Raw genomic sequence first — 27,862 nt, 5'->3', positions numbered from 1 at the left:
GCAAGTCATTTTATTGAAACCATTTCAGAAAAAAGTACATTTGAACCAGACAATTTAAATCTGAACATCCTCACCCCCTTCCTTCCTCCCAAAGGAAAAAATGTAGCAGAACTGACCAAGTACCCAAGCACTGGCAGAAGACCAACAGTTCCAGACCCACTGCTGCATAAGTGCCAATGCGGCAAAGGGGAGCTGCACAAGGTTTCCTCTGAGTCCAGGCGGTGGGAAAGCAGTGCTCAGAGACTCAACGACTTCTGGGGTTTGGCTTTGTTCAGTTACAGGCAGTGCTCAAAAGGCAGCAGCAGAGGGAAGAGGAGGAAAATCCCACTCCTTCCCCACATACGTTTGTGAAAGAAAGACAAAACACTTCCAAGCCTGCCCTCTTCAAAGGGGGCAAGAAGAAACACAGGATAAGACAAAACCGGGGACAAAGACTTGTCAGGGAATCAGAAATGGTACATTCAAGTTCTGTTCGCTTATCAAGGATTATCACAGTAGAAAGCACAGTTGAGCTAACACTGAGGCACAAAAAAGAAAACAAATGCTGCGTGTTTCATAAAGGGCCAAAGAATGAGCACATCTTGAGAACCCGCTGGACCCAAATTATGACATCAACTGCCTAAACATGGGGGTGAGGGTGAGAGGAGGGGAGAGAATAGTTCAGAGACATGATACTTCCAAGCACTGTGCACGTATCACCCTTGGGTGAGATGAACAAGACTTGGAAATGTGCAGTACACAAGTCACAATTCAGTTCTTGTACCTATCCTGCACTCTGGCAATCTGCAATTAGCACGCCTTTGCCAACACTCACAGGGAAAAGCCCCCCAGCTGCCAGATTCAGACTCCTTCTGTTTTATAATTCACTCACACAACACCCTTATGAGCATCTGAACTGTTTTTAGAGACTGGCAGGTGGCATTCTGTCTGGGTCAGTCTTTAAGACAATAAAATTGTGACATGCTCCAAGGAAGGCAGCACCTTGGAGAGGCCATCTGGGGCTCTAAGTGGAGGCAGAGGAACACGTCTAGATTCTGTTTTCTCTCCACTGTGTGGCAACACTTTTGTGTATAGCTTGTGTACCAACTTGGTTTGTGCTTCTAAAAAACTGAAGCACAGGCTTTCCTGTTCTGCCTCCAAATGTTTCCCTCCTACTGACTGCAGCAGGAAGTTCAGCTGCAAAGTAGGATAAGTTGAGTCATTAAATAAAACACAGACATGAACACCACAGGTGCGCACGCTATTTAAGTTCCCAAACCACCATAGAAACATGAATAGCACGAAAAATCCAATGCAATGCCAAGGTTAAGAAGCTTGCCTAGAGGTGCTAGGGAAAAAAGCAAGGACTCCCTTCAGTGGGAGCAAATAAAATGCACAAGGACAACCTGCACCAAAGGGTGGAGTTGATGACTGGTCATGCTACTTTGTTTGGCTGGATCAGCCAACCCTGCCCCAGTATGGTAGAAGCACAAACACAGCTTCAGGGGCAGTTGAGTGAGTTTTGCTCAAGTCTCTATGAGCTAATGGAAAGAAAAGATACTGTTATTGTTTTAAAGTTTTAAAACAATATTTTTAAAGTATTGTTTTAAAGTAAAGTCCACATTGATACCACTTGTTATTCTATCAATAAGTATTAAGAGACGGGGGGGGCAGGAGGCATTTTATATTACAACTACTAATTTCCAAGTATTTTGGCTTTCCTTCTGATAATTCATTCCACTTTTATTTCTCCAATTTGTGTAGCAATAACCTCCAAAGGCAGAGCAAGGGTAAGAGCAGCACTAGTTTAAGGGCATAAGGAAATGCCAATTCACACCTTGTCCATACACTGAAAGAATAAGACAGGGTTGAAGCAGGCCTCCATTTGGCCATTTCCATTTGCAGGGAGAGGTGGCCGTGCAACTGGGCTGGAGACTCACTTGACCCGCTCTTCACAAGATGGTGTAGCACAGAGGCCTGGGGTCAAGGGTCGGTTTTTAAAACAGTTCCAGGTAGATTTAATCAACCAGTCAGAAGTGGCAATTCTAGTAGGAATTCTGTGAAACGCAGCAAGAGTTCCCAATGATCTCAAAGTCACTTTTAAACAAAGGAAGAGAGACAAGACAACACACCAGGATCAGCAACCATGGAACCCCCCACAGAAAGGGAAAAAAAATGTACAACTCTATTGCATGTTGGTGTCAGTCTGCGCCATGCTTCACTAACTGGGTCCATTATAAAAACAATGGAATTAATTGTAAATAAATAGATGTCGATGCAGGGGCAGGAGATCAGGAGCTGTTATAATTCATCATTGGTTCTGGTGTCTTCTTTTGATTTTGCATCTGCAATAAAGAGGGAAATGAATCAGGACCCATCTTATGCATTCAGCACAGAGCAAGCATTCAGTCAAAATCTTGAGCAGTATCACAGAAAAGGTGTAAGACCCTGAGGGGCAAAAAGAGTGAGAACATTTTCTGCTCCAAGAGCGTAACAAAATCAGATGGCAAAAGGCAGGGCAGGCAGAGAAGGTCATCGCTTGGGAGCAACACAAACACTGCTGCCCTTCCAGGTGAAACAGGAGCAGCAATGCAGGGGTAGAAGCAGACTGGGCCAAAGAAGGCCACATTTGCAACCCTGGTCCAGACTGCGACATGCGGCTAATTTTCTTTCTCTTTTTAAATACTGACTGAACTTCCAAGAGGTTTGGTGTTCCAGAATTCCCAGTGGCAACCTCAGGGATGAGATGAGAGTAAGAAGAAAGCAGTCAGGAGAACTGAAGGAAATCAAAACTGTGGAGCATTTCTGACAGCGCACCTGAAGAATAACAATCAGGTCTATGACAGCAGACATGGGACAGATGGAACAGAAATGCTTCTCACGTCAATTGCCAATGCGGATATTATTTCCATGCCAAATTCAGAAGCAGTGGCTAAAATTCGGCATGGTCTGAGAAGAGATGGTTTCTGTGCTCCATTATGGGGGGGGGGGAGAGAGAGAACACCACTTTCTCGGGGGCTCTCCTCACCTGTGTCTGGTCCTGATTGTTCACCCAATGGTGCTCTCTCCTCTGTGGGTGGCTCTTTGACTGGGCTGGCATCTTCTGGCTTATCTGCTTCTGACAAGAGAAAAAAAATTATCCACAGTGGCAAAGGAGAAACTTTGATGCAGTGAAGAATCTCCACCCCACCCACTATCACAGCAAGACAAGATACATGCAACAGTCAAGTTGTATCTTTCCCTCCCCAAAAGATTTAAGCCACTACAGATCAGAAGCAACCAACAGAGAAGTCTAGTAGATGCAAGGCCAAGAGGCCCTTCGACAGAACGTACTATTCTAGTTTAAAAACACAGCCCCAGGAATCTGGTACAAAGTGACTTTGCAGCTTGGACTCCTGCTGTCATGACAGCCATTTACCTTCTTGCTTCTCCTCCTTGGGAGGAACAATCTTTTCACTTTCAGGGGGAATGGTGGCATTCTTGCCTGCATCTGTTTTCGTTGTGTTCTCCTTCTTCTTTGGCTTGGGCTTTGCAAATTTGGCTTTATTGATGAGGTACTGGATCTCCCTGTCCAGGGCTTCAATCTTCAGCTCAATGTCTTTGGAAAGCAGGGTGGGCTTCTCTGTTGGTGACAGCTTGTTCTGCTCTGCCAGCGTCTCGTTCTTCCACAACTAAACCAGGACAAGAGACAATCCTCAGTCTACAAAGCAGCCAATCTTGCTTGGAGCTGCTCACAGCCCTCTTAGCTGACCAATTAAGTTGCATTACTAAGGCTGAAATTCTATACACACTTTCCTGGGAATAAGCTCTATTGAACACAAGCTCTGTTAGGCATTTGGTGGGCCGCTGTGAGATACAGGAAGCTGGACTAGATGGGCCTATGGCCTGATCCAGTGGGGCTGTTCTTATGAACACAATGGAACTTACTTCTGAGTAGGTGTGCATAAGGTTGCCCCCTAAGAATGGCTAAAATGAAGCAACATGTCTATTAAGTGAAGCCAAGATGTGCATTCCTGCTGCTATGCAGTAACAATCTTCTTCCTCCCTGTTTTTTGGGGAGAAGAGAAAGGGCAAGGGGGGTCAAGAACAACCAAGGTGGGTCCTCCTAGGCCTCATTTTGCAAATCTAAAACTATGTTGGGAGAAGGACAAAAAGGGGCAGAAAAAGCCTACAACAGAAGAGACACCCCCAACAGGCTTGTACAACTTATCTTACCGTGGTCTCATTTATAGCTTTTTCCAGGGTGCTCAACTCCACCTCTGTGAATATCTGCTCAACTTCTGGGATCATCCGTGCTCCCCTGAAAAGTGAGCAAAGAAAGTGTTATTCCCTCACACCCTGCAGCAGAATATACGCCGGTGTTACAACTGTCCACCTGATGCTACTGGCTCTTGTGCACTCAAACTCCACCACTGCTCAAGACACTGCTTCAGTCCAACCATTCTAGGAAAGGTGCCAACCAAGAAGTGCCATTTCATAGTTTTGATTCATTCAAAAGAAGCCGGATCTGTGCTAACAGGAGGACAAGCTTCAGGGCCTTCACGGAAGGGCTTCAGGTGGCTACAAGGCAGAACTTTACTCTTTTTGCTTAGACCAATGACACTTGGGTCCCAAGATTTTGAATCACAGCTTTTCTTTCCCAACTGGAAATGAAGACTTGAATTAACTTCCAGATTCTACACAAACCCCAAAACATGCTGGCAGGGAAGAAAAGCATGCAGAGCAACTCTGTGTGCGCGCATCTGTGTGTTCAGACCCCAACTATTCTACTGCAGCTTTCCAAAGGACAAGCAAACCTAGCCAGCCCCCAGCTAGCGTTGGTGTCTCTAGTATTCATCTCTCCAAAGCATGGCCCTTCGTTTCCTCAAAACACACACACAAAAGCAAACCCAAGCACTACCCTCTGGAAGGCAAACGCTTAGAATCCCAAGCCAAGTACTCCCAGTTCTAAGCCCCAGCTCCCTTTTTTGCTAGCCTCACACACAAAACTCATTTTCAAACAACATCTAGAAAGAGAAAATTGGGGGAAGTGCAACTCTGTCACCTGGATCCTGCAGTCATTGTCTCCCATATGCAAGACAAGCTTGACAAATCACCCAACAGGATATGGTTTTATGAAAAATAGATGGCTTCTCTACCATTTGATCCCATCAAATGAACACTAGAATTCTACAGTGCTAGAATTTGAACACTAGCACTGTAGAAGAGCCTGATCTCAGCTGCAATAAGGTACACAGCTGACATAATTGTACCTTCTTCCCCTGTTCGCTCCTACTCAATTTCTTGCCTTTCCAATCTCATCTCCATAATGTCTGGACTGCCAAGTCCCTTTACCTGTCCTCTCTGTAAGTGCCCCATCATTAGAATGGTGCAACAAACTGTGTACGTGGGTTCACACCCGCAGCACCACTCCAGCCCCCCCTTCCCCCACAGGCACATTGAAGTTGAAGTTCCTTGTACTTGAGAAAGATGCTGGAATGATTGAGCAGGCTCTGCAGGGCTGCCAGGCGGTCCGGCCACTTCCTCCTCTCCTCCACACGGAAGAAGAGGCTCCGGCACAGTTTCTTCAACTCTGAGAGCCTCTCTTTCAGAGCCTGCAAAATGGAATGGAAAGGAGACGTGTGAGGTGCCGAATGGGTACAAATCCCAGTTGGGAGACCTGCAGATAAGCTGAAGGCTCAAGAACTGGATGCTAGGAACCCGCCAAGCGGAGGCAGGATGCAGTTCCTCTGGAGACTTCCAAGGCTCCAAGACAGCTTAAGTCACAGCCCAGGCCCCAGAGCAGTCCAGCTGCCTGCCCCAATATGAGGACGGTTCGCAAGCAGCAGGATGACAAGTGGGTTGGATACCCACAGATCGAGGCACCCGGCAGTGACCAGCAACTATGAGACAAAAGACCGTAGCACCCTGTGCAGAAGGCAAGTCCAGCAGAAGGAGCTATCAGTGCCACACTGTGATAGCTTCCCAGGGCAGCTTGTAAATTGCTCTGTCTGCATCAGATTCCGGTCTCATTCCAGAGTCTCAAATTCTGACAAGGAAGTGCCACTTCTCCAGCCAGAGTCACTCATATGAAGTAAACTCACTGGGTCCTCAACTTGCACAGCCAGCCCAATGATTCAAGAGACCTTCCCTGTTCAAACTCTAAGGCAGCGTTTCAGTGGTCCCCACCTTGGTTGTGGCTGTGTAGCCCTCCTCTTCCATCCAGCTTGAAGCTTCACTCAGCTTCTTGGAGATTTCCTCTCTCTCTTGCTCAGTTGACACAAACCGGAACTCCTCCTGCTCAAGCTTGTCCTGAACACAGACACATTTCTCTTAGGCTGGGCTGCCAAAGCCCCCAGGGAACTTCTGCCCCAGAAGAACCCCCCTAAGCAGCCAAAGAGAGCACAACAACCTGCCTGGCTCTTCAAGAGAAAGGACAGCTGTGCCACAGCACACCACAGAGGGCACGCACATCAGAGGCACACGACAGAAGAGGCCCAACTACGGAGCCCTTCTCTGAGGGCTCAGCCATCCGATGGAAAAGCTGAACCCCAAATCCACTTCAGCTCTGCTGCCTACCTGGGTCTCAAAGATGAAGGCCTCTAAGCTGTTGGCTGACCTCTCCCTCTCCTGCTTCTCCAGATCTCTTGCTGTCAGGTCCTGCAGCCTGATATTGGAGAAAGAGAAGTACCAACATCACAACCCTCTCTTTGCAGCAGACAGAGCCACCTCTACGCATGACCTTGAAGAGCATCTTATCCCCACCCCACAGCTAAGGAGGCAGAGACAGACACAGATTTAGTCACCAAATGCATTTGCAACAAAACCCCTCCACAAAGGCCTGCAGGCAAACTCAGTCCCTGGATAAGAGATCCAGCAGGGCTCCTCCTTACTTCTTGATGGACTCCTGAAGCTCCACTGGCAGCAGCCCTGGCACATCATTCACATCCAGCTCCACAGTGATCTCCTCAACCAGCTTCTGCTTCTTGGGTGACGGCTTTGGCTTTTCCTCCTCTGCTGCTTTGGCTCCTGCATTGCCCTCCGTGCTCTTTGCAGGGTCCTCTTTCTTCCCGAACTCTGGCTTCTCTGCAGCTTCCTAGAGAAGAAAAATTACAGTGAACAGAGACCACGTCCAAAACCCAGCAGATCCGTGTTATTCACGCAGAGCTCTGCATTTAGCAAAGCTTGTTGGGCTGGCCTTTGGCGCACCTCCTGGACCTCTCTTCCTCCAAGCTGGGTGCCAACATCAGGAGTGCCTCTCATGCCCTCCTGCTGTTCGGGACGCTAAAGCAGATGCTCCTGGCATAGCCATTATGCAAGCCTCAGTCCGCATAATGAAAAATTCCCAAAGAGGCAAGAGAGGAGGAGCACCTTTCAAGCACAGCAGAAATGCCTGAAGACAAGGATGGGGCAAGTGTTAAGCAAATACTTTACCCCCAAGAAGGGCTTGCTACAGTCAGCGAACGCCAGCTCTCCAAGGGCCCTCCCTAACAACACAACCCTAAGGAATCAGGCTCTGAAGACAACCATCTTGCTGCACCCCACTCACTTCTCTCCCCAACAAATAGAAAATGACTTCACTGGCGATGACATCTGGGGTTCATGTGATCCCTACACATTACAGCTCCCTGAAAATCCCGCCCCCCAATCCGAGACCAACAGGACACCTCCTTTCTTGCTCACCGGAGAGCCTGACTTCTCCCCCTGCTCCTCCTGCCTGTCCTCAGCAGCAGAGGCCCCTCCAGCAGCTTTTTCTTGTGCTGGGGAGGGCGAAGGTGGTGGCTGCATCTCATCCTCCTCACCAGTAGCCCCAAAGTCCTCCTTCCCCAATTCTGCTTGACTGTCCTCTTCCTCCTGGGAAACACAGGAAATGCCCAAGGATTAAGCAACAGAGGCCTCACATAACCAGATTTCTCCAGCAACCCACAGCCCCATCAGAACCATCAATCGTCGTGGCCTCTTCTGGGCTCCACGAAGCCTGCACCCCTTCCACAGTCTGCAACACAGAGCTCACCTGAACGGTCTCAGTCACATTTTCAACAGCTTCTGGCACAGTGCTGCTTCCCCCAAAGAGGCTAGAGATTGTGTTTCCAAGTTCTGCCGAAAAGAAGCACGCATCAGAAGCAGCCACGGGGTGTGTGTCTGGCTCTGCAGAGAATGCCAGCCACAATCTCTCTCTTGGTACCTCTCAGTTTGAGTGGGAGAAACAGCCCAGGTTACCCCTGCCCCCAACTGGGTCAGCTTTGCACTGCCCTCAGTTCTCCACCCAGCCCCATCCTAACAAATGAGACACAGAAGCACTGCTGCACCTCCACAGGGCTGACCTGGCAGCAGGCTGGGATGTGTAGGGCAGAGGACAGCAAGCCCAGGTGCCTGGCACTTGGCCAAAGAGCTGAGGGCAAAGAGAGGGAGAGTGGCCTCTTGTCCCAGGCCCTCAAGCCATTGCTGAGAATGGAGAGAGATAAAGGGGGAAACTTGTGAACACGTTAAAACCTTCAAGTATTTAGGACTACACTTTCAAAATAATCTTTTATGAGGCACGCATCGGAAGTTGGTAACCAACACAGCCCAGAGCATGATTATTAACCACACGTTACTAGTTAAAAATATACTATTATTCAAAGCCTGGTAGCCTCCTACACTTAATGGTATCGCAATTTGATTCTTGCAAATGGGACAAATTGGTGAGGGAAAAAATTGGACTCTCACTTGATTTCCTGGGCCTGCACTTTTATCCAGTGGTTTATATTATCTTAAAACAAAGAGTGCTGGACACTGAGTTCTAAAACCTCCATGAAATGTCTTTGAGAAGTTGCTCCCCCTTAACTTCTCCATCCCATTGCAACACGGTTTCACGGTACCATACTTCTCCCTTATGACCAATCCAATCAAATGTGCTATTTCCTTAGCAAGATTTAACCTCCTGCCGTCCATGGTCAGAGGAGAGGTACGCCAAGGTCCCCTTTGCAGAACACATCTGCCCCTGCAATCAAGGTCAAACTGAAACCGCCCAACATATTCTGTTTTACTGTCTCCATCCTGCTAGTTCCTGTTCCATGTATTTGGAACGGTCGATACTTAATAGAGAAGAGTTTTCTGATCTAGAGAATCTGAAATTCCTTCTCAATGATTGCATGATCAATATAACGGAGATGATCTCTAAATCCTTAGTCTCAATGTCCTCTAAGTACACCTAGTTTATTTGCTAAGCCTACTACTGATAACGTTCCACACCTTATTTTATTGCATTAGATTTTGTTTTTGCATTACTTTGTGTTCACCTATGTTCTCCCCTGCAAGTGGCTGTTGCCATATGTATTATATGCGTGCCAATGAAGATTACTGGATTGGACGGAATTGGAATGGAGAGATGGCTCCCGAGGCAGGTTACTGGCCACGTGCCACGGAAAGCTTACTGGTTAACGTGGACTCCTCCTCTGGCTTGTCCTCTATGACAGTCTCAAACACAGACTCCACCTGGAAGAGGACACAGAGCAAGAGTGAGGCTGGGTGGGGGAGAGCAGCGATGCAGCATGAGGCGCCAGGCCCTGGGGTGGCACTTACACGGTCCAGGCTCAGCACGCCGCTCTCGTCCATGTTGAAGTGAGCCTTGATGCCTTTGGACTCATAGTCCGGGTGCTTCCTGAAGCTCTCGCCCACACCTCGCAGCTTCACTCGCGTGAGATTCAAGGACCCAAATGCTCTGCAAAGATTAAGCCAAGGGTCACAATGGGGACTAGGCTGCTCTGACTGGGCCTCCAGCTCTGCTGTATGGCCAAGACTGTCAGCTCCAGGTTCTTTTCTGAGCCGCCCTGCAAGGGTGCAGGAGCCGCATCCGTGAGCACAAACTCAGAGCTCAGCCCTGTCCTGGAGATGCACAGGCGCAACAGCAGCCCTGCCAGCATCAGAAAAGTGCCATGCCAACGTACATCAGGCATCAGGGCAACTCTGAACCCTTGCCAGGGAAAGGAGCTGCCTTTCTTACTTCAGGCAGAAAAGTTCCAGGTTCATATCACTGGGATCAGTAGCCGTTAGAAAAAGGAAACAGAGAAAAGCCTGAGCCCACAACTGGCTCCCAACTGCACTCACTGCAAGTCGTTCTCGCTCAGGAAGCCCACGTCTGCGTAGTTGACATGGAACTCAAAATCGTCTGTGTAGCGGTTGAAGGTGATGACCTTGCGTTGGGGATATGGGGCCATGCGCTGGAACAGGATCCGCCGGTTGTGCTTCAGGCTCCTGGACTTGTCCTCCTCCTCCACCTCCCGGGTGAACTCAACCTTGGTCAAGGGAGCAAGCACACTGTACTGCGCAACAGAACTCACGTGCCAGTGCTCGTCAACCACCAGCACTAGCAATGCACGAGCCGATTGCCACTGGGGGTGATGCAGCAGTGCCACACTGGAAGTGGGGAAGGCTGGGGCACCGGTGGGCAAAATGGGGTTGTGCAGCAACCTGGCACTGTCTGGCGGGAGGAGGGTGCACAACAAAGCCCCTGCCATTTGTTCCTATGTGCAACTGGTAGCTGGAGTGCCCTGCCTTCCACCACTGGACAGCTGCGCTCCCAGAAAACCAGTGCTCTGTCGGCATGCAAGAGAGCAGCACTCCTCTCCAGCTCCAAATACAGTCCGGGGAGCTCTGCTGCCCCTTCCAGCCTCCGCACAGTACATCTCTTGTCATATTAGCACTCCACCCCCAAAAAAGCCTCAGCTCACCTGGATGGGAAAGACGGTGGCATCACGGACGAGGAAAGGCTTCACCTTAAAAGCCTTGCTAAGGGCAGCTGCCTGGTAGACAGCACCCATCGCAGCTGCTTCGTCGGCATTAATGTTCTTGCTCAGCTCCTCCCTATGGTTAGCAACACGAGAAGGAGTTACACACGCTCTTGGTTCTGGCCAGAAATGAGAGGCAGGAGAAGAAGTGCTGGGGACCGCTGGGCACTTACTTGCCAACTGCTTTTAAGAGGAACTCCTGCACTTTCGGCACTCGGGTGGCCCCACCAACTAGGATCACCTGATCAATTTCGTTCTAGAAAGAAGAAAAAAATTTGAGCCTTACTCTCAGAAGGTTATGGAGGACAACTAAGTAGAGTTAGGAGTGCAGCACCACCCCCACCCACTGTGCGGCACTAGATGACACCCCCTGCCCCCCACGCACACCTGCACCTACCAGACCGATCTCAGCACTGCTAAGAGCCTGCTGCACAGGGCCCGCCACTCGCTGGAACAGGTCTGAGCACAGCTCCTCAAACTCCTGTCGCGAAACCTTGGCCTTGAAGTCAATGTCATCCAGCAGTCCCTCCACCTGGGAATGAGAGGGGCCAGAAGTGCCTTCTCATACACACGTGTCTCTTGCAGCATTTTGCTTTAAACGGTTCTTCAGAACAAGAGCGCACCACCTCCTTCTCCAGATCGTGACACAAATTCAGTTCAATACCTGAAACTACCTGGCAGCATCTCTGGATTGGGCACAAAATGGTTCTTCTCCCATGCTCGGAGAGTCACTGCCAGCCACTGGGGACAAGCCTGAACTGGGGGGGAAGGGGTGGAGCCAGTGCTGAGCAGTGTCCTCCATTTTCCACCTTGAGTCAGACAAGGAATGGCAGCTATTTGTAAACCCCCCAAGGAAGAGAAGCACCCAATGGGGCTTACAAGGGTTGGCACCGGGCTAAGAGATGGCTGCGCTGGTTCCTGTGCTGAGCAATCCGCACACGTGCCCAATGCGCTACCAGCCACAAGAGGCATTCCTCCCCTCCCACCCTGCCACGTACCTGGGCCATATGGTCAGCATTGGCGCTCAGGATCGTCTTGAGGCGATTGGCTTCCTTCAGAAGCTTTGCCATTGCACGGAGATTCCGCCGAACGTCTTTAGATGGGTGCTGTTCATTGAAGAGTTTGGCCAGGTGATCCCGGAGGCGCATCTCCATCTCGAGCCCTCCCAGGGTGCGATCAAAGCTGAGCCAATGACAGTGAAAGCAGAGGCTTAAGCCATGACTACTTAGCAAAAGAGACCAAGGACACGGTGTTGGCTACACCTGCTCCCTTCAAGGCAGAAACCTGGCACTTCTAATTCCCACCTCTATCCCATCTGCATTTCCAGTACGTGGAATAGTCCAGACCCTCCTCTGTCTTAGGAAGGGGCACCTACCCGACACCCCGGATCTGCAGTTGCGGCTGGGTGCCCGAGTCCTTGGTTTTTACTGTCTGATAAGTTACAACGGTGCACACTGTGCTACCAGCTCCCATGTCGTAGAACATGATATTCTGCAAGGCAAAGAACAGCAGCTTGAGGATGCACTGCAGGCCAGCATATAGAACTCATGGCTTTGAAAAACCCGCTCTCGATATCCCCTCATGAAGCTCAAACAGAAAAATACTACTCTGTCAGGCTGCTAAATATGACTGTTCCTTTTCACACAACTCTCTGTGGATTCAGAGAGAATCACAAAAGCGTAACGGTGAGCTGCAGAAAAAAAGGCACAGGCACAGACCCCCTCCAGCCGTGAGCACCTGGGCTGTTGCATTGATGTCCTTCCTCCGGAACACTCCGTAGTTCAAAGCCACAGCGGTGTTGTCGCTGATAAGCTGCAAGACTTTCAGATCTGCCATTTGTGCTGCGTGCAAAACAGCTCTTCTCTCCGCCTGGTTGAAGTAGGCAGGGACGGTGATCACAATATCTTTGACGGTCTGCTCTGCTCGGTGGAAAAGTGTCACCAACACGTTAGCGCCTTTTAAAATGTTGCTTCTTTGCCTATATGCCATACTGAGGGGGGGTGGCACCATTCATTCTCGCAGCACGCGCCTTATGCCACTTGGGTCCCAGAAGCGTTCTGAGGACAAGGGAAGCAGTGCACTGCTTTCCTGACCCCGCAAAGGCCTTATAAATCCCTTGGAAGGCTGAAAAACATCAGAAAGTGAAGCTTTTAGACCCTCCAAGGCCTTTACAAGTTGTTTGGAGGGCAGGGGAGGGTGCGTGCAGCTTCCTTGGGCTTCCGAAAGGGGGTGGCAGCCCACCGATGGGGGAGCGGCACCTTGGTGGGGGGGCGGCAGCGGCAGCCTGTGGTTGCAGACCCGGGTGGTACCGGGGCCAAGTTCACCACTGGAAAAGTGATGTTGATGGGTCCTAACCTGCAAAGTCCTCTGCCAACGACCGAGAATAGTTCAGGATCATGCCCAGAATCTCTTCAGGACTATACTGTGTTTTGCTGCAAGAAAAAAACAGGGAGGATAAGAGCCCACGCTACTTCCCCACCTAGGAAATACAACGATGGGCTAATACTGCTGGGAACAGGCAGACAAACAACCTGTACTGTGCCAGGAACAGTTCTGAGAAACTGTCTTAGAAAAGCAAATGGAACTTTTTTTCCACTGGGCCCATCCTTTCGACGTGGGTGGGCATCACTTCTGTCACAGACGCACATCCTGCTGCAAGCTGATCCTATCGCATGTCCAGCCGTTCTCCTGCAGCAGCTTTCTGAGCGGCACCCAAAAAGGTGGCACAGCTTCCCTCACCCAATGAAGCCACATATACCCAAACTGGGCACTCACTCTGGCAGCTTGAACATCACGGTGCCCCTCCTTGCATCTTTCACCAGCTCGTGCTCTGGGAACTGTGACTGGTAACGTGCCACCTGGGGGTTCTCCATGTTCTTGCCCAGAAGATCTTGGAAGTAACGGAATGTCAGCTTTGGGCTTTTGGCGGCCTGCGGAAGACAGCATGGTTAATCCAGCTCCTCTTCCTGAACAGTGTAGCTCCTTATGTCTCCCACCGCTCACTATAAAAACCACTACATCTTAACACTGTAAGCGCTGCCCCACAATCAACTAAAGCACTTGCCAAGCAGGGCAGCCCCTTGTGTCCTCCTTACCTGACAGCTCCCGCAGAGCCAGAGCAAAAGAACGAATCCACAGGCTGTGTGCTCAAAACCATGACGCTAAAAGCACAAGAGGTCCTTCTCTGCGTGCACATGCTCTGAGCTACTGAGTAGGGAAGGCCTGGAAAAAGACCTCCAGTGCATCTGAGCAGGAAGGCACGTGTGCAAGAATGGCATCCACAACTGGGGCAAAAGGAGGCAGGCAGCAGAGATGGCATCCAACCTCATTCCAGCTGCCTGAAGCTCAGGAACAAAAAGACAGGAATAACTAACCCAGAGCTGAAGGTCTGCGGCTTACCATTCCCGCTGCACTGTCGCCAAAGAGGCGCTCATTCTCTTTCAGGGCCACAGCCACCGGCGTCTTCCTCCGAGACTCCCTATGACAAAAAGGAATGTTACGCTAGGAGCCTTTGTGGGGGTGGGAGTCAGGCAGGGCTCGCTGGCACGTAGACCCACAACCTGTTCCCTACTCCTGGATTCAAGCTTTTGACGTTAATGACCATCTCTGGCTGAGTGCCCTCCCCCCAACGTGTGAGGGCCGGGGTTATGCTTTGGGGCAGGTGGACCTCCTGGACCTCCCCCTCCCTTCAGCCAGCAGTCTGCTTGCCGACTGATTGTTTCCTCTGCTCTACAAAGAGCCAACAGGACCTACTCCAGCTCCGAGGGACACGCAGAGCCGAGGCAGCCAGCCGCTGCCTGTCCCAGACGCCTGCAGGGTACTCACTTGTTCAGGACGACCTCCATGGGGACTCCCGGCTTGACGAGCGCGATCTTCAGGGACTCGCTGCCCAGGTCCACCGACATCACGGCCAGCGCCTCTGCGGGGAGAGGCAGGGTCAGGCCGGCACCATGAGGGCCTCGAGCCGGCCACGGGCAGCGCTGCCCTTGCTGGAGGGGCGCCGGGGAAGGACTCCCGAGGAGGGCCCTGCCCAGCAGCCCCACGACCCCCACCCTACCGGAGCCCTCCCGAGCCGGAGGGGACGCCGCCGAGCAGGCCCCAGCCCCGAGGCCTTGCCCGAGGACCCCGGCGCTGGGCGCGAGGGGCCGAGCCCGCGGCGGGGCGCCTACCGGAGCGGGGCAGCAGCAGCAGCGGCGACAACAGCAGCAGGGTGGCCGGCAGAGGCCAGCGGGGCGCGCGGGCCATGCTGGGCGCGGCTGGCGGAGGCTCCGTCCGCGAGCGGGGCGAGGCGGCGGCTTCGAGCGCGGGTTGCAGCGCGGCCGGCCGGCGGCGTCCCTGTGCTGTGCGGGGCTTGCGAGGCGGGAGGCGGGGCCTGCGCGCCTCCTCCCGCCCCGCACGGACGCGGCGGGCGCCGATTGGCCCGCGCGCCGCCCCGCGCGCTCCCATTGGGCCACGTCTCCGCCGGCCGCGAGAGGGCCTCTGAGCACGTGCAGACGGCGCCGGCCGGGCAGCCGCCCCGCCCACTCACCCTCCTGCCTTCCGCTGCCGGGCCCCGCGGGCTCCTGAGGCGCCGACGCCGGCAACGGGGAGGCGGCCGTCCTCGGGCTCCTCTGCGCGTGCGCGCCGCAGGGGGCGTGCGCCGGTAAACTACATCTCCCGGCAGCCTGTGCGGGCGTGTCACATGACCTCGCACAGACCAGCAAGATGGCCGCCTACTTGCAGTGGCGCCGCTTCGCCTTCTTCGACCGGGAGGTGGTGAAGGGGCTCGAGGGCGGCGGCGCGCCCGTCCTCTTGCCGCCGGGCATCGCCGTCTGCGACTCGGGCCGCGGCAGCCTCGTCTTCGGGGATATCCTGCTGGGCGCCGGCTGGGGCGGAAGGGCTGCGGGTGCGGGCCTCGCCCGGCCTCAGAGAGCGCCCCTGAGCGCGTGCAGAGCGCCCTCCCCGGCGGGGTGGAGCCCTAGGGCGCGCTGTGGGGGGGAGCCCCCACCGGAGTCCTTCGGGAAGCGTCGTGGGAGGCACCGGTGGCGTAGCTGGAGGGGGCGGGGCAGCGGGGCGGGCAAACGGCCCCTCCTTTCGGAGCCATTCGCCGTACGGCTTCGTTTTGCTCCCCCACTGGGAATGGCTCCAAAGGGCTCACATAATACCAGAACCAGGGGACACCCGCTAAAATTGAGTGTTGGGCGGGTTAGGACAGACAAAAGAAAATATTTCTTTACTCAGCGTGTGGTCGGTCTGTGGAACTCCTTGCCACTGGATGTGGTGATGGCGACTGGCCTGGACGCCTTTAAAAGGGGATTGGACAAGTTTCTGGAGGAAAAATCCGTTACGGGTTACAAGCCATGATGTGCACGTACAACCTCCTGATTTTAGAAATGGGCTATGTCAGATGCAAGGGAGGGCACCAGGATGAGGTCTCTTGTTATCTGGTGTGCTCCCTGGGGCATTTGGTGGGCCGCTGTGAGATACAGGAAGCTGGACTAGATGGGCCTCTGGCCTGATCCAGTGGGGCTGTTCTTATGTTCTTAACTACAATTCCCAGGAGGCCTTGCAGGTCTCTTGTTATCTGGTGTGCTCCCTGGGGCATTTGGTGGGCCGCTGTGAGATACAGGAAGCTGGACTAGATGGGCCTATGGCCTGATCCAGTGGGGCTGTTCTTCTGTTCTTAACTACAATTCCCAGGAAGCCTGGCAGGTCTCTTGTTATCTGGTGTGCTCCCTGGGGCATTTGGTGGGCCGCTGTGAGATACAGGAAGCTGGACTAGATGGTCCTATGGCCTGATCCAGTGGGGCTGTCTTATGGAGAAGCCGCTTGCCTGCTCCGCTCCCTCCAGCTATGCCACCAGGAGTCACCCACAACCCGCTGCACCCGCCTGCTCTATGATGCTTCTCGAAGGACTCAGGTAGGGGCTGTGCCCCCCCCCACAGCACGTCCCTGGAGCAGCCCCCTTAGAGTGGCTGGGGTGGACTGGCAGCTTTCCAGCTACTCTCAGCTGCCTGGAACCCCCCCAGAACCCTCCAGGTCCTTTGGGTCTCTCCCTCTTCCCCCCTCCTCCAGCATGGGGTGCAGACTAGACCCCTTGCCTCTGGCATCCAAACTGTGGACAGTCTCCCTAGAGAGCTGTGCCCAGCAGCCTCCCTCTCCCCCCCCCCGAACCTTCTGTGCCTGTTGAAGTGGCCTCTTCAGAGGGGGGTTTGGTTCTGTTCTGCATGCACTGTCAGTCTCTATCTGTGTTTCGCCACTACGTTTAGACGTTCTCTGCCTTTCAGGGGTGGATCCAGTGTTTGTGTTGGGGGTAGCCATGAGCACTACCTTAATTCCAGAGCTCAGGTCAACCAGGAGGATACACCTGGGCTCTTGCCCGGGTTTGGAGCTCACATCTACCTGCTGAGTAGATCTGGGCTCTCATTCCAACTCAGCTTCACCCAGTGGGTGTTCCCCTGGCACCCAACTTTGCTCCCCACTGGCACAACAGTTTGGGGGGCACACACCACGCCCCCCCTGATCTGCCCATGCTGTCTTGAGTATGCATCTGTGCAGAAAGGATAAGCGTGAATGATTAGTGCATGAAGCTAGTTGGAGTTACAGTGCAGCTGATCGGTGCCTTAATGCTAGACTGCCTGGGAAGTTTGTGCACACTGTCCTGGGTTCTGTAAGAGAAGAGACATAAAGATAAGACACTCATATTTTGCGAACTAAGTACTGAGTTTTTTTTAGTATTTGCTGTTCTCTTTTATATTGAACGCCCCTTAATGAAGTCATACATATGGAAGGCCAGGTGTGGTTTCTGCCACGCTCCCTTCAACTCAGCAACTTCCAGGCTTACAAGCTGAGAGTGACACACCTCTACCAGCTGAAGCAGCACAGCATCTTGGTCTCTGTTGGTGAGGATGAAGAAGGTATAAATCCCTTGGTAAGTCCACAGAAGGAGGAAGAAGCCACTCTATTTCTTGTCTGATGAGATGCTTTTTGTGAGATCTGTTGTAGTGTGTTACCTGTGATGCAAGGCCTAGGAAACGCTCAAGCTGTCAGGTGTCCAACACCTGTTGTGCCAGCACCTGAGAGAGTACAGTGTATCCTATGCCACCCAGAATGCCATTTTTGAGCTTTAGCCTAATGAAGATTTCCTGCTCATATTCTGTTTTATTTTCTGTAATATTTCTTGTGCCTTGCATTTCTGCAAGATCACTTGATGGTTTAGGAGTATCACACATACAGTTTATGTGCAAACATTTTAAAATAGTTCAGATGGAAGAAAAAATTCCTTAACAAGGCAGACTAAAGGCCAAAACCTTGTTGAAGTGAAAAAAATTTCTGTGTTTATTTGGGTAGTTTGCCCTTCAGTGGTCTTCTGCTTAGGGGTGACCTCCCCCCCCCAAGAAGTGTATACATGACCCCGACTTCCACAGTAGCTGTATCTGCTGGGTGGAACCCATAGCATGTTCAGCAGTATCAAAAGGGGTAAACCAACATGGCTGGCCCACCACAGCAGTTATCTCTGGATGAAGGGGAGTAATTATGGCCAGCCACCTGAACAAGTACCTTGTCATAATTTCTAGGTCAAAGTCTGGAATCTTGAGAAGCGTGATGGTGGAAATCCGCTCTGCACCAGGATTTTTCCTGCCATACCGGGCAACAAGCCCACAGTGGTGTCCTGCCTCACAGTTCATGAGAATCTCAACTTTATGGCTATTGGTAAATGGAAACAAACTTTCTACTGTGAGTTACAGATGTCGGGGTGCTAGCAAGGTGACTTGAGAGGCTGCAGAGAGGGCTGGCTTCTGTTCTAGAATGGTCCTTCAGCTTTTCACGTCAATCTTCTTGAACTTTTGTCTTAGTGGCTTTTTGAGCAGCATTTAATATTTTTCGGGGATAGGGAACAGTAGCTCTATTCAGGATTACGATACGTAGCGTGATATTTTTTCTCTTTCACAGGCTTTGCAGATGGCAGTGTTGTGCTTACAAAAGGTGATATCACAAGGGATCGGCATAGCAAGACGCAGATCCTCCATGAAGGAAGTTACCCAGTTACAGGTCTTGCCTTCCGCCAGTCTGGCAAAACTACCCATCTGTTTGTTGCCACTACTGAGAACATTCTGGTAAGCTTCTGGGTTCACGTGATGGGGGTGCTGCGGCGGAATAGCTGACCCACTTTGTGCCCCTGCTTCTGACCCTGGCTGCGGCTGGTCAGCATGCATCATTGTGACTTCCTGCTGTTGACTCTGCAGTGTTACACGCTTTCAGCGAAGGACTGCCCAGAGCTGGAGCTGGACACCCGCGGCTGTGGTCTGCGCTGCTCCACACTCAGTGACCCCTCCCAGGACCTCCAGTTCGTTGTGGCAGGAGATGAGTGTGTGTACCTGTACCAGCCAGATGGCCGGGGGCCCTGCTTTGCCTTTGAGGGGCAGAAGCTGATTGCCCGCTGGTATCGGGGCTACCTTGTCATTGTGTCGAAGGACCGGAAGATGTCTCCAAAGTAAGCTGCCTTGAGGCAGATGGCCTTAGTTTCATTTTGAAGTGTGGAAAGTGCCTGAAGTGCATTTGAGGACAGTAAGAAGGATGCATGTCTCCCTGGAATTTTTCCTGGCCTGAAATCCCCCGTCCACACAAAGAATGGTCATTGTGGCTCTGTTTGTTAGATTGACACCAGGTCCTAGATCTTCTGAGTGTGCTGGGTGGGATTCAAGAATATAAGTGTTGTCTTGGTGGGCAGACAAGTTTGGTCTGCCTAGTTTGGTGCCCTGCCAGTCAGCAGTGGGCAACTTGGTTTCCCAGAGGCACGTACAATCAGGGAATCTTGTATACAACCGTTTTCTAGATTTTGTTGGTCAGGGGAGTTGAGCTCCTTAAAAATGGGAGCTGTTCTCTTGGTCCCTGTGCATACTAGTTTCTGATGGCATACTTCTGGGGTGGTTTGGAAAAGCACTAGTAACAATTGCCTATTTATAGCAAAGATATTGTTGAGGAGTGTGAGGGCTGCTGCCTTGGCTGCCAGAGCAATTGAATCTTAAAAAGGACATCGTAGAAATGGAAAAGGTGCAAAAGAGAGTGACTAAGATGGTTACTGGGCTGGGGCAGCTTCCTTATGATGTAAGGCTATGGCGTTGGGGCCTCTTCAGCCTAGAAAAGAGATGCCTGAGGGGGGACATGATTGAGACATACAAAATTATGCAGGGGATGGACAGAGTGGATAGAGATATGCTCTTTACACTCTCACATAACACCAGAACCAGGGGACATCCACTAAAATTGAGTGTCGGGAGGGTTAGGACAGACTAAAGAAAATATTTCTTTACTCCGCGTGTGGTTGGTCTGTGGGACTCTCTTGTTACCTGGTGTGCTCCTGGGGCATTTGGTGGGATGCTGTAAGATACAGGAAGCTGGACTAGATGGGCCTATGGCCTGATCCAGTGGGGCTGTTCTTATGAATGTTGTCATGTAGCTGCAGGGAGAGCCACTGAACTGGGCAAAGGACAGGAGGAACCATCACTGGAAGGAGGGGGGACTTAATTATGGAAGTCTCTCGGACATGTTCTCAGGGGACTTTGTATGGCTTCCACACACTCTTCCCCCCTTCAGCACATTTTTGTAGGGGGAGTGAGTATGAGCTACATATGCAGTGGGGTAACAGGCAAGTCGCTACTCTTCACTGTCACCCTTCTGCTTTTCAGGTCTGAATTTGCTGGGGGTGACCCACAGAATTCTGACAAGCAGATCCTGAACATTTATGATCTGGGAAACAAATTCATTGCATACAGCTCTGTTTTTGAGGATGTGGTGGATGTCCTGGCTGAGTGGGGGTGCCTGTATGTGCTGACCAGGGATGGAAAGCTCCATGCACTGCAAGAGAAGGACACGCAGACCAAGCTTGAGGCAAGGACAGGCGTGCCAATTGGTCCACTCTGTAGGTTCCTACCCTGCCATGGCTACTTATTGTTTTCAGTTTTATAAGTCAATGCTTCCCTTCCCACCCAACAGATGCTTTTCAAGAAGAACCTGTTTGAGATGGCTATCAACTTGGCAAGGAGCCACCATCTGGATAGTGATGGCCTTTCAGAGATCTTTCGACAGTATGGAGACCATCTGTACAACAAAGGCAACCACGACGGCGCCATTCAGCAGTACATCCGGTAGATGAAGCCCTAGTGTGTGTTGGGGACAGGCATTGGCTCTCCACGGGACCCTTCGAAGAAAGGGCTGTGGCCTAACCTGCAGACCGCGCCATCTCTGAGCTCCACGCAGTTACCCTTGTGCCACTCTAGGTTTCCTCTTGCATGTTTTTCCTTGTTGGTGCAGTAGGGAAGCATTCATCACTTGGGATCATTCAGTAGAGTAATGCATCCAGGATTGCAAACCCAGCTGAGCTGTGTGAACCCCACTGTGCACAGATGCAGTAAAATGGAGGTTTGCTGTCCGGGGACAAGAATTTTTTTTTTTTGTCATGACTCTAGTGGATGGATATGACTTCTGTGTAGCTCACATTCAGGGCTGTGGTGCTCCTGCTTGGCACGCTTTAAAGAGTGGGGCAGGTAAAGGTAGTTGACCCCTAAATTCTTGCTATGTGCAAATTCAATCTGTCCTTCCTTTTTTTTTTTTCCCCCTTGTGAATTTGTCACTTGGACTGTTAGGCTGTTGCACTGCAGGTGTATTCTGCTTTTCATGGAGTTCAGGGACTCATATCTGAGTTTGTGACATGTGGCTGACAGCTGTGTTCAGGCATCCCAGGTGGCCTCTTGGCCTTCTGTGGGCCTCTGGTAGCCAAGGCCCTCACAAGTCCTCTTTCTCCTCAGAACAATTGGGAAACTAGAGCCCTCCTACGTTATCCGTAAGTTCTTGGACGCTCAGCGGATACACAACCTGACTGCCTACTTGCAGATGCTCCACGTGCAGTCTCTGGCCAATGCAGACCACACAACTTTGCTGCTGAACTGCTACACCAAGTTGAAGGACATTTCCAAGCTGGAGGAGTTCATCAAAGTCCAGGTGAGGTGGGAGGGCGGTGGGCACCCTGATTTGCCTGCGTAGCCATCCCCAGACTCCCAGTGCTTTGTTCTGGGGATAGAGAGCTTCCCAACTCTGCATGAAAATCCTTTGGCTGGCACTTGTTCTCCAGTTTTGGAGTTGGGAAGCCGCAGCAGATCTGTCCTTCCTTTGGGAGGTGTGGAATGCTTACATTGTTTAGAAGTAGGCTACCTCAGAATGCCAGATGAAAGGGAATGTCACCAGGATACAGATCTCTTGTGGTCTTGTGTGAGGCATCGGGTGGGCCACTGTGAGATACAGGAAGCTGGACTAGATGGGCCTTTGGCCTGATCCAGCACAGCTCTTATGTTTCTTCCCGCCCCTCTGTGGAATGAGAGAAACCAGAACTTCCCCTTTCTTGGTGGGGACGGGACACTGCTCCCAGTTCCCAAAGTAAGTGGGAGCATTCTGGGGCTGCTGGAGGGGGCGGAGGGAGTCCTGGTCTCATGCAGCTCCTGGCCCGAAGAGGAGATGGCCCACAGGTCCGTGCAAGAGGGTCTTGTGACTGCGAGTCCCTTCAGGACAAAGAACTTGTTGTTCAGTTGCTTAGTTTCATAAACTGCTTTGAACTTTTTTTGTTGAGAAGTGGTTTGCAAGTCTTTATTGTGATGAGCCCTGGCCTGTTGAAGCTGGCATGCCTGTTTCTGAAGAGCGGGGGGGGGGGGGTTTACAGTCTGGGTCCTCTGCCAATAACTCTCCTGCTACCTCCCTCCCATGCAGACGAGCGAGCGGAAGGTGCACTTTGACGTGGAAACAGCCATCAGAGTGTTGCGCCAGGCAGGTTGCTACTCCCATGCTGTGTACCTGGCTGAGAAGCACATGCACCATGAGTGGTACCTTAAGATCCAGCTGGAGGACATCAAGGTAGGAGCGGTCTGGGGCATTGTCTTTAGCAGCTAGGACTGCGTCTGGTTCCTGGAAGAGTGTGAGAAGTCTCTTTTGGCAGGCAGGGGGTTGCCGCTCTCAGCTGCGTGGCTGCCTTTCATGCTGGGGAATGTGGTTTTTGAGCACCTCTGGTTTTGGAAATTAGGAATATAACCTGTGTTTTCACATGGCTGATAAAAAGGTGTTATGGCTCGCACAGGCGTGGACAGCTTGCAGATCTTAAGCTGCTGCTCACTGCTTGGCTTATTCCTTTGATCCTGAGACCATTTAGGAACCCCCTTCTTAAAAGCTAAACAGCTCTTGTATCTCCTGGGCTGGATGTTCTGGGAGGAGCTGTGTAACTATCGTTGCCTTGGAAAAGGTGAAGAAACTTGACTGGATGTTGTTGACTGTTCATCTGAAGCTGCCTGGGAACTTATTCCATCTGTCCAGATGAAGGGACCCACTTCATTGCTGCCGTTTTTGCTTACAGAACTACCAGGAGGCCTTGCGGTACATCGGCAAGCTACCCTTTGAGCAGGCAGAGAGTAACATGAAGCGCTATGGCAAGATCCTCATGCACCACGTCCCGAATGAGACGACGGAGCTGCTGAAGGTCCTGTGCACGGATTACAAGCCCGTGGGGGATCGCGAGGGCCCTGGGGCCCTGGAGGCAAGGAAGGTATCGGCTGGGTATGGTGGTAGAGGGGTTCCTGTGTGTGAGAAGGGAACGACCAGGTCAGGGTTGTAGTTGATAGGAATACTTGTGCTGCTTTTCTGGAACAAAGATTACCAAGTGATTTACTGAGCAGAATGGTCTCCTGTCCCCAAAGGATGAAAGAATGCAGAATGGCATCTAAGAGCCATGGGGAAAAGGTGTCCTCCCCCAATCACATACAAGAGGTGCCCCACTTTATAGAGTAATCCTTGCCCAGTAAGGAGGGGTTAATCCTTGCCATGGGATTCTACAGCTGACAGTTGCGGCTAAAGCTGAAGGGATAATTGGCATTGCAGGAACAAATTGTTCCATTATAAAGTGAACTCAAAGTTGGAGAGTCAGTGGTGGGAACCTGACTGGGTCGGTAAAGGTTGGGCAGTTAGAATGCTGGATCCAGGGACACAGTGGGAGGGAATGGGAAAGGCCAGCCCCTTACCCACCTGTGATCTGGTGGGGTTGCCCTATTCTTCAGTGTCACTTGCTGCTCCTGAGGGTGCTGAGAGTGTGCGCTTAACTTTGCTAGGCTCCTGGAGCATCTCAGAGAGAGGGAGCTGCTGTGGGTGGGCTGGTGTGGAAGATGCTGAGAGCAGGCTGTCTGGCCTTCCTTCCCTCCCCTTGTGATGCAGGCAAACCCTGAAGAGTTCATTCCAATTTTTGCCAACAACTCCCGGGAACTGAAGGCCTTCCTGGAGCACATGTCCGAGGTGCAGCCTGATTCTCCGCAGGGCGTGTATGACACACTGCTGGAACTCCGGCTACAGAACTGGGCCCATGAGCAGGATCCCCAGGTACGCCTGGCCTCTTTGATGGTGCTGAGGGCCCCAGGGGGCTCGGTTGCCTGCAGGAAACCACCTGCAGATGGGGGAGGTCCTGGCAGTTTATCTCTACCTCTAAGTGGTTGCCAGAGAGGGTAGCCCCCTTAGTGTGTGGGGCCCTCACTCACTCATTGCTGAGCAAGGGTGTAGAGGGGCTCGTGCCCCAGGGCTGGGAAGAGCTCGTCCTGAGCAGCATCTTTGCCTGGCTTTGTGCTCCCTGCAGGTTAAAGAGAAGCTACACAAGGAGGCCATTTCCTTGCTAAAGAGCGGTAGGTTCAAGAGCGTCTTCGATAAGGCCTTGGTCCTCTGCCAGATGCACAGCTTCAAGGATGGGATCCTGTACCTATACGAACAGGGCAAGCTGTGAGTGGCAAGGAGCTGGGGGTGAATGAGGGCTTCTGGTGTTTCTGGAGGGGGGTGAACTGCGATGCAGAGCCAGGCTTGTACTCTGAGCCGCCTCCTCTTCCTCTGCCCCAGCTTCCAGCAGATCATGCACTACCACATGCAGAACGAGCAGTACAGGAAGGTGGTGGAGGTCTGCGAGCTGTATGGGGACCAGGAGGCCTGCCTCTGGGAGCAGGCGCTGGGCTACTTTGCCCACAAGGAGGAGGACTGCAAGGAGTACGTTGCAGCAGTGCTCAAGCACATTGAGACCAAGAACCTCATGCCGCCTCTACTGGGTGAGCAGGAGGAGGGCTGGCTTGGAGGTGTTTCTGGGGTGGATGGGAAAGAACAGGCGGGGGAAAGTGGCAGCTCCTCCTTTCTTGAAAGATCTGCCTGCCGGATCCTACAGGGAGGAGCCAGCCAACCAGAGGCCCACAGGTGGTCAAACACCCAGACAAGAGGGTGGGGATGTCTGTGTGCATGTATTGATTTCTAATCTGCCTGTACCAGGGGTGCTCACACTTTTTTGGCTCGAGAGCTACTTTGAAACCCAGCAAGGCCCGGAGATCTACCAGGGGGGAAGGAAGCGTCTGACAGACACCCCCTTTAATGTATGGAGCCCCTGCTGGAGTCTAGTCAGTTTCGTCAGTTTTGTTGCTGCATTCCTGAAGAGCAGCTAAAGTGTCAGTTTAGTGTCAGCTAAATATGTCAGTTTCGTCTAGTCACTAGACGAAACTGACATATTAACAGTTTGGAGAGACCGGGCTCCGCGATCTACTCATTTTGTCTCACGATCTACCGGTAGATCGCGATCCACCTATTGAGCACCCCTGGTGTACCATGAGCTTTGGATGGAATATCAAAACTTTTAAGCGTCCAGTGACATCAGCTAATTAACATTCCCATTAAAAAGTGAACCGTCCAGTGCTGTAACAGGCCAGGATGTGAGAGCCATGACAGGCCGCTCAGTTCAGGCCTGTCTCTGAGCTGCACGTCCAGGGGAAGGTCTGGTGTTCAGCTGCTTGTGCAGAAACCGTTTGGCATACATTTTGTGGGTGGGAGACGGCACTGGAGTGTGGGAGAAGCTGCTTGAGTGTGCTGAGTTGCGCCTCCACTGGGCTCTTCCTCCTCTGTTGGGACAACACCTGTGTCCTGTGCAAAGTAACTGGCCCCGACAGAAATAGCTGGTGCCTTCTCCCACTCACCTCTCTTGCTCTCCCTGCCAACAAGTTGCTTCCTCTTGCAGTTGTGCAGACCCTGGCCCACAACTCCACAGCCACCCTCTCGGTCATCAAGGACTACCTGGTCAGCAAGTTGCAGAAACAGAGCCGGCAAATCGAGCAGGATGAGCAGAGGATCCAGAAATACCGGGAAGAGACCAAGAGGATTCGCAAGGAGATAGAAGAGCTCAGGACCAGGTACCTACCCTCGTCGTGTGCTGCTGTGGTGCTTGGCTCCCCCCCTGCGTTTAAGCGATCTGAGTAGGGCCAAGTCCCTCTCCTGTGCCTGCTTGGGCAGCCGTCCCTGCAGAAAAGAGTTCTCAGCAGGTTTCATGCAGTCAGCTGCCGTCTCACGTGCAGAGGCTCTTTGCATCCAGCTGGTATTGTGACCCTGGCATTTGGCAGCAGGACCCTGTTTGCCAAGAGGGGGCTGTGCATTGTTGATGTTGTATGGCTTGTCCCACGATTAAACAAGGGACCACTGTCTCAGCAGTCCAGGCTGTGCTCAAAGCATTCCTGGAGCAGGAGGGGTGACGGCAATTTGCTGAAAGTCCTCAAAAGCTGCCCAGGGACCCGGGCCTTTGTCCCCCCTTCTCCCGCCTCTTTCATGCAGCCTTGCTGGCAGGCCTCCACACTGTGCTTCCTCTCCTTAGTCCAAAGATCTTCCAGAAGACCAAGTGCAGCATCTGCACCAGCGCCCTGGAGCTGCCATCGGTGCATTTCCTGTGTGGCCACTCCTTCCACCAGCACTGCTTTGAGAGCTATTCGGAGAGCGGCTCAGAATGTCCCACCTGCCTGCCGGAGAACCGCAAAGTCATGGATATGATCCATGCCCAGGAGCAGAAGCAGGACTTGCATGACCAGTTCCAGCACCAGGTAGGGCCTGGCTCAGTTGCATCTTGCAAGGACCCCACTCCATCAGCCCTCACCTTTTGCCATGTAAAAGTCTCTTTGCCTCACCATCCCACCTTCTTGCCTCCTGCAGCTCAAGTGCTCCACTGACAGCTTCTCAGTGGTCGCGGATTACTTTGGTCGGGGCGTCTTCAACAAGCTCACCCTCATCACCGACCTGCCTCCGGGCAAATCTGTGACTGCCCTGGATGCCGGCTTGCAGCGGGAGCTGCTGATACACACAAAGCGGAGCACTTAGGCTGCCCAGGAGCCCCTCCTCTGTGAAGAGAACAGTTCTTGTTACAAGCCCTGAAATCAGCAGAAGGTGCAGCTGAGCCGGAAAACACTTGTACGACTGCCATAAAGATTCACTTGTTGAAATGTTCTGCACTTTGAGAGAGCTACAGCCTGGCTCTGTGGGCCACCCCCCTAGCACTTTTACTCCAGCTTTGCTTTACAGCAGAGCCACTGCCCTGGAGGTTCTAGCCCAACCCAGACAAGGTGCTTGTAGGCAGCCTCTCCTTTGAGAACAGCACAGCCCAAGGGAGCCAACTGTTTCTGACACTGCAGCTTTGCTTCTTTTTGAAGGCCTCTTGCCTAAGGATGTGCAGCTGGGGTGTGCTATATCAGCCTCCCTGCTGGACTCCATGCAAGCTGTGAGTGGCGGCTAAGAGTTGATGGGGCTGGGTACTCGGTTCCGGCAGCAGCTCTTGTGTGCGTTCAGAGGCCTGAGGAGGGTGAACAACAGCCAGGCTATTCCCTCAGCTGGGGGGGGGGCTTGGAGCTGATGGCAGACGGTTGTGTGGGGAGGGGATGTGTGGCTGCCTGGTGGAAATGGTCTTCAAACACTGGCATCCCTGCCTGTATTCCTCCAGCGGGGAAGGTGGTTCTCTGCCTTGTACTATATATAAACTGCATGGAATGTGCCAGGAGTCGTGCTGTGGTTCATTCTGCCCAGGGCTGCACTCTGCTGCTGGGGCAGGGAGCCCCCCCCCAGGCCGTGGGGTCTCTTCTCGGAATTTGGGGAGTTGGCAGCCCCGTTTGCTCGCAGCTGGTGCCCAAGAGAAGGGCGTCTGGCTAAAGACCCTGCAGCAGGCTCTTCCCTCCTCCACTGCGCTGCTGCTGCAGCCTGCGGGGCAGCGTCCCAGCAGCTCCGCCTCCTGCACGCTGCTTGCAAGCGAGGGGACGGGCTCCCTCCCACCCAGCTGGCCTCGGCAGCCTGGC

General features: G+C 52.5%; 2 protein-coding genes across 5 annotated transcripts; one reads left to right on the top strand and one right to left on the bottom strand.

The window, feature by feature from the left end:
• Positions 1–5: 5 nt before the first annotated feature.
• On the bottom strand, positions 6–15,018 carry HYOU1 (hypoxia up-regulated 1). 3 transcript variants are annotated; one of them, XM_066639655.1, is made up of 24 exons: positions 14,897–15,018; positions 14,553–14,646; positions 14,127–14,205; positions 13,503–13,657; positions 13,083–13,159; positions 12,465–12,646; positions 12,103–12,218; positions 11,726–11,909; positions 11,125–11,259; positions 10,901–10,983; positions 10,671–10,803; positions 10,048–10,235; positions 9,523–9,661; positions 9,375–9,435; positions 7,973–8,055; positions 7,642–7,812; positions 6,852–7,054; positions 6,538–6,625; positions 6,148–6,270; positions 5,440–5,573; positions 4,195–4,279; positions 3,398–3,650; positions 3,008–3,097; positions 6–2,324 (listed from the first exon to the last, which is right to left on the bottom strand). In XM_066639655.1, the coding sequence occupies exons 1-24, from the start codon at positions 14,970–14,972 to the stop codon at positions 2,281–2,283; spliced, it is 2,976 nt and encodes a 991-aa protein (XP_066495752.1). In that variant the 5' UTR covers positions 14,973–15,018; the 3' UTR covers positions 6–2,280. The 3 variants fall into 3 exon arrangements, with proteins under 3 accessions (XP_066495752.1, XP_066495753.1, XP_066495754.1); XM_066639656.1 differs by having other exon boundaries at positions 3,008–3,094; XM_066639657.1 differs by having other exon boundaries at positions 3,008–3,091.
• Positions 15,019–15,425: 407 nt separating this feature from the next.
• VPS11 (VPS11 core subunit of CORVET and HOPS complexes) lies at positions 15,426–27,564 on the top strand. 2 transcript variants are annotated; one of them, XM_066639327.1, is made up of 16 exons: positions 15,426–15,573; positions 17,489–17,637; positions 18,284–18,419; positions 18,660–18,823; positions 18,953–19,200; positions 20,396–20,597; positions 20,703–20,854; positions 21,515–21,707; positions 22,467–22,610; positions 23,104–23,292; positions 23,955–24,116; positions 24,367–24,506; positions 24,621–24,823; positions 25,774–25,945; positions 26,401–26,623; positions 26,733–27,564. In XM_066639327.1, the coding sequence occupies exons 1-16, from the start codon at positions 15,432–15,434 to the stop codon at positions 26,895–26,897; spliced, it is 2,784 nt and encodes a 927-aa protein (XP_066495424.1). In that variant the 5' UTR covers positions 15,426–15,431; the 3' UTR covers positions 26,898–27,564. The 2 variants fall into 2 exon arrangements, with proteins under 2 accessions (XP_066495424.1, XP_066495422.1); XM_066639325.1 differs by lacking the exon at positions 15,426–15,573 and having other exon boundaries at positions 17,472–17,637.
• The last annotated feature ends 298 nt before the right edge of the window (positions 27,565–27,862 follow it).

This window comes from Tiliqua scincoides, chromosome 11, assembly GCF_035046505.1.
Source record: "Tiliqua scincoides isolate rTilSci1 chromosome 11, rTilSci1.hap2, whole genome shotgun sequence".
In the NCBI taxonomy this organism is placed as follows: Eukaryota; Metazoa; Chordata; class Lepidosauria; order Squamata; family Scincidae; genus Tiliqua; species Tiliqua scincoides.
Note: the sequence above shows the minus strand (reverse complement) of the source record. Positions and strands in the feature narration are given on the sequence as shown.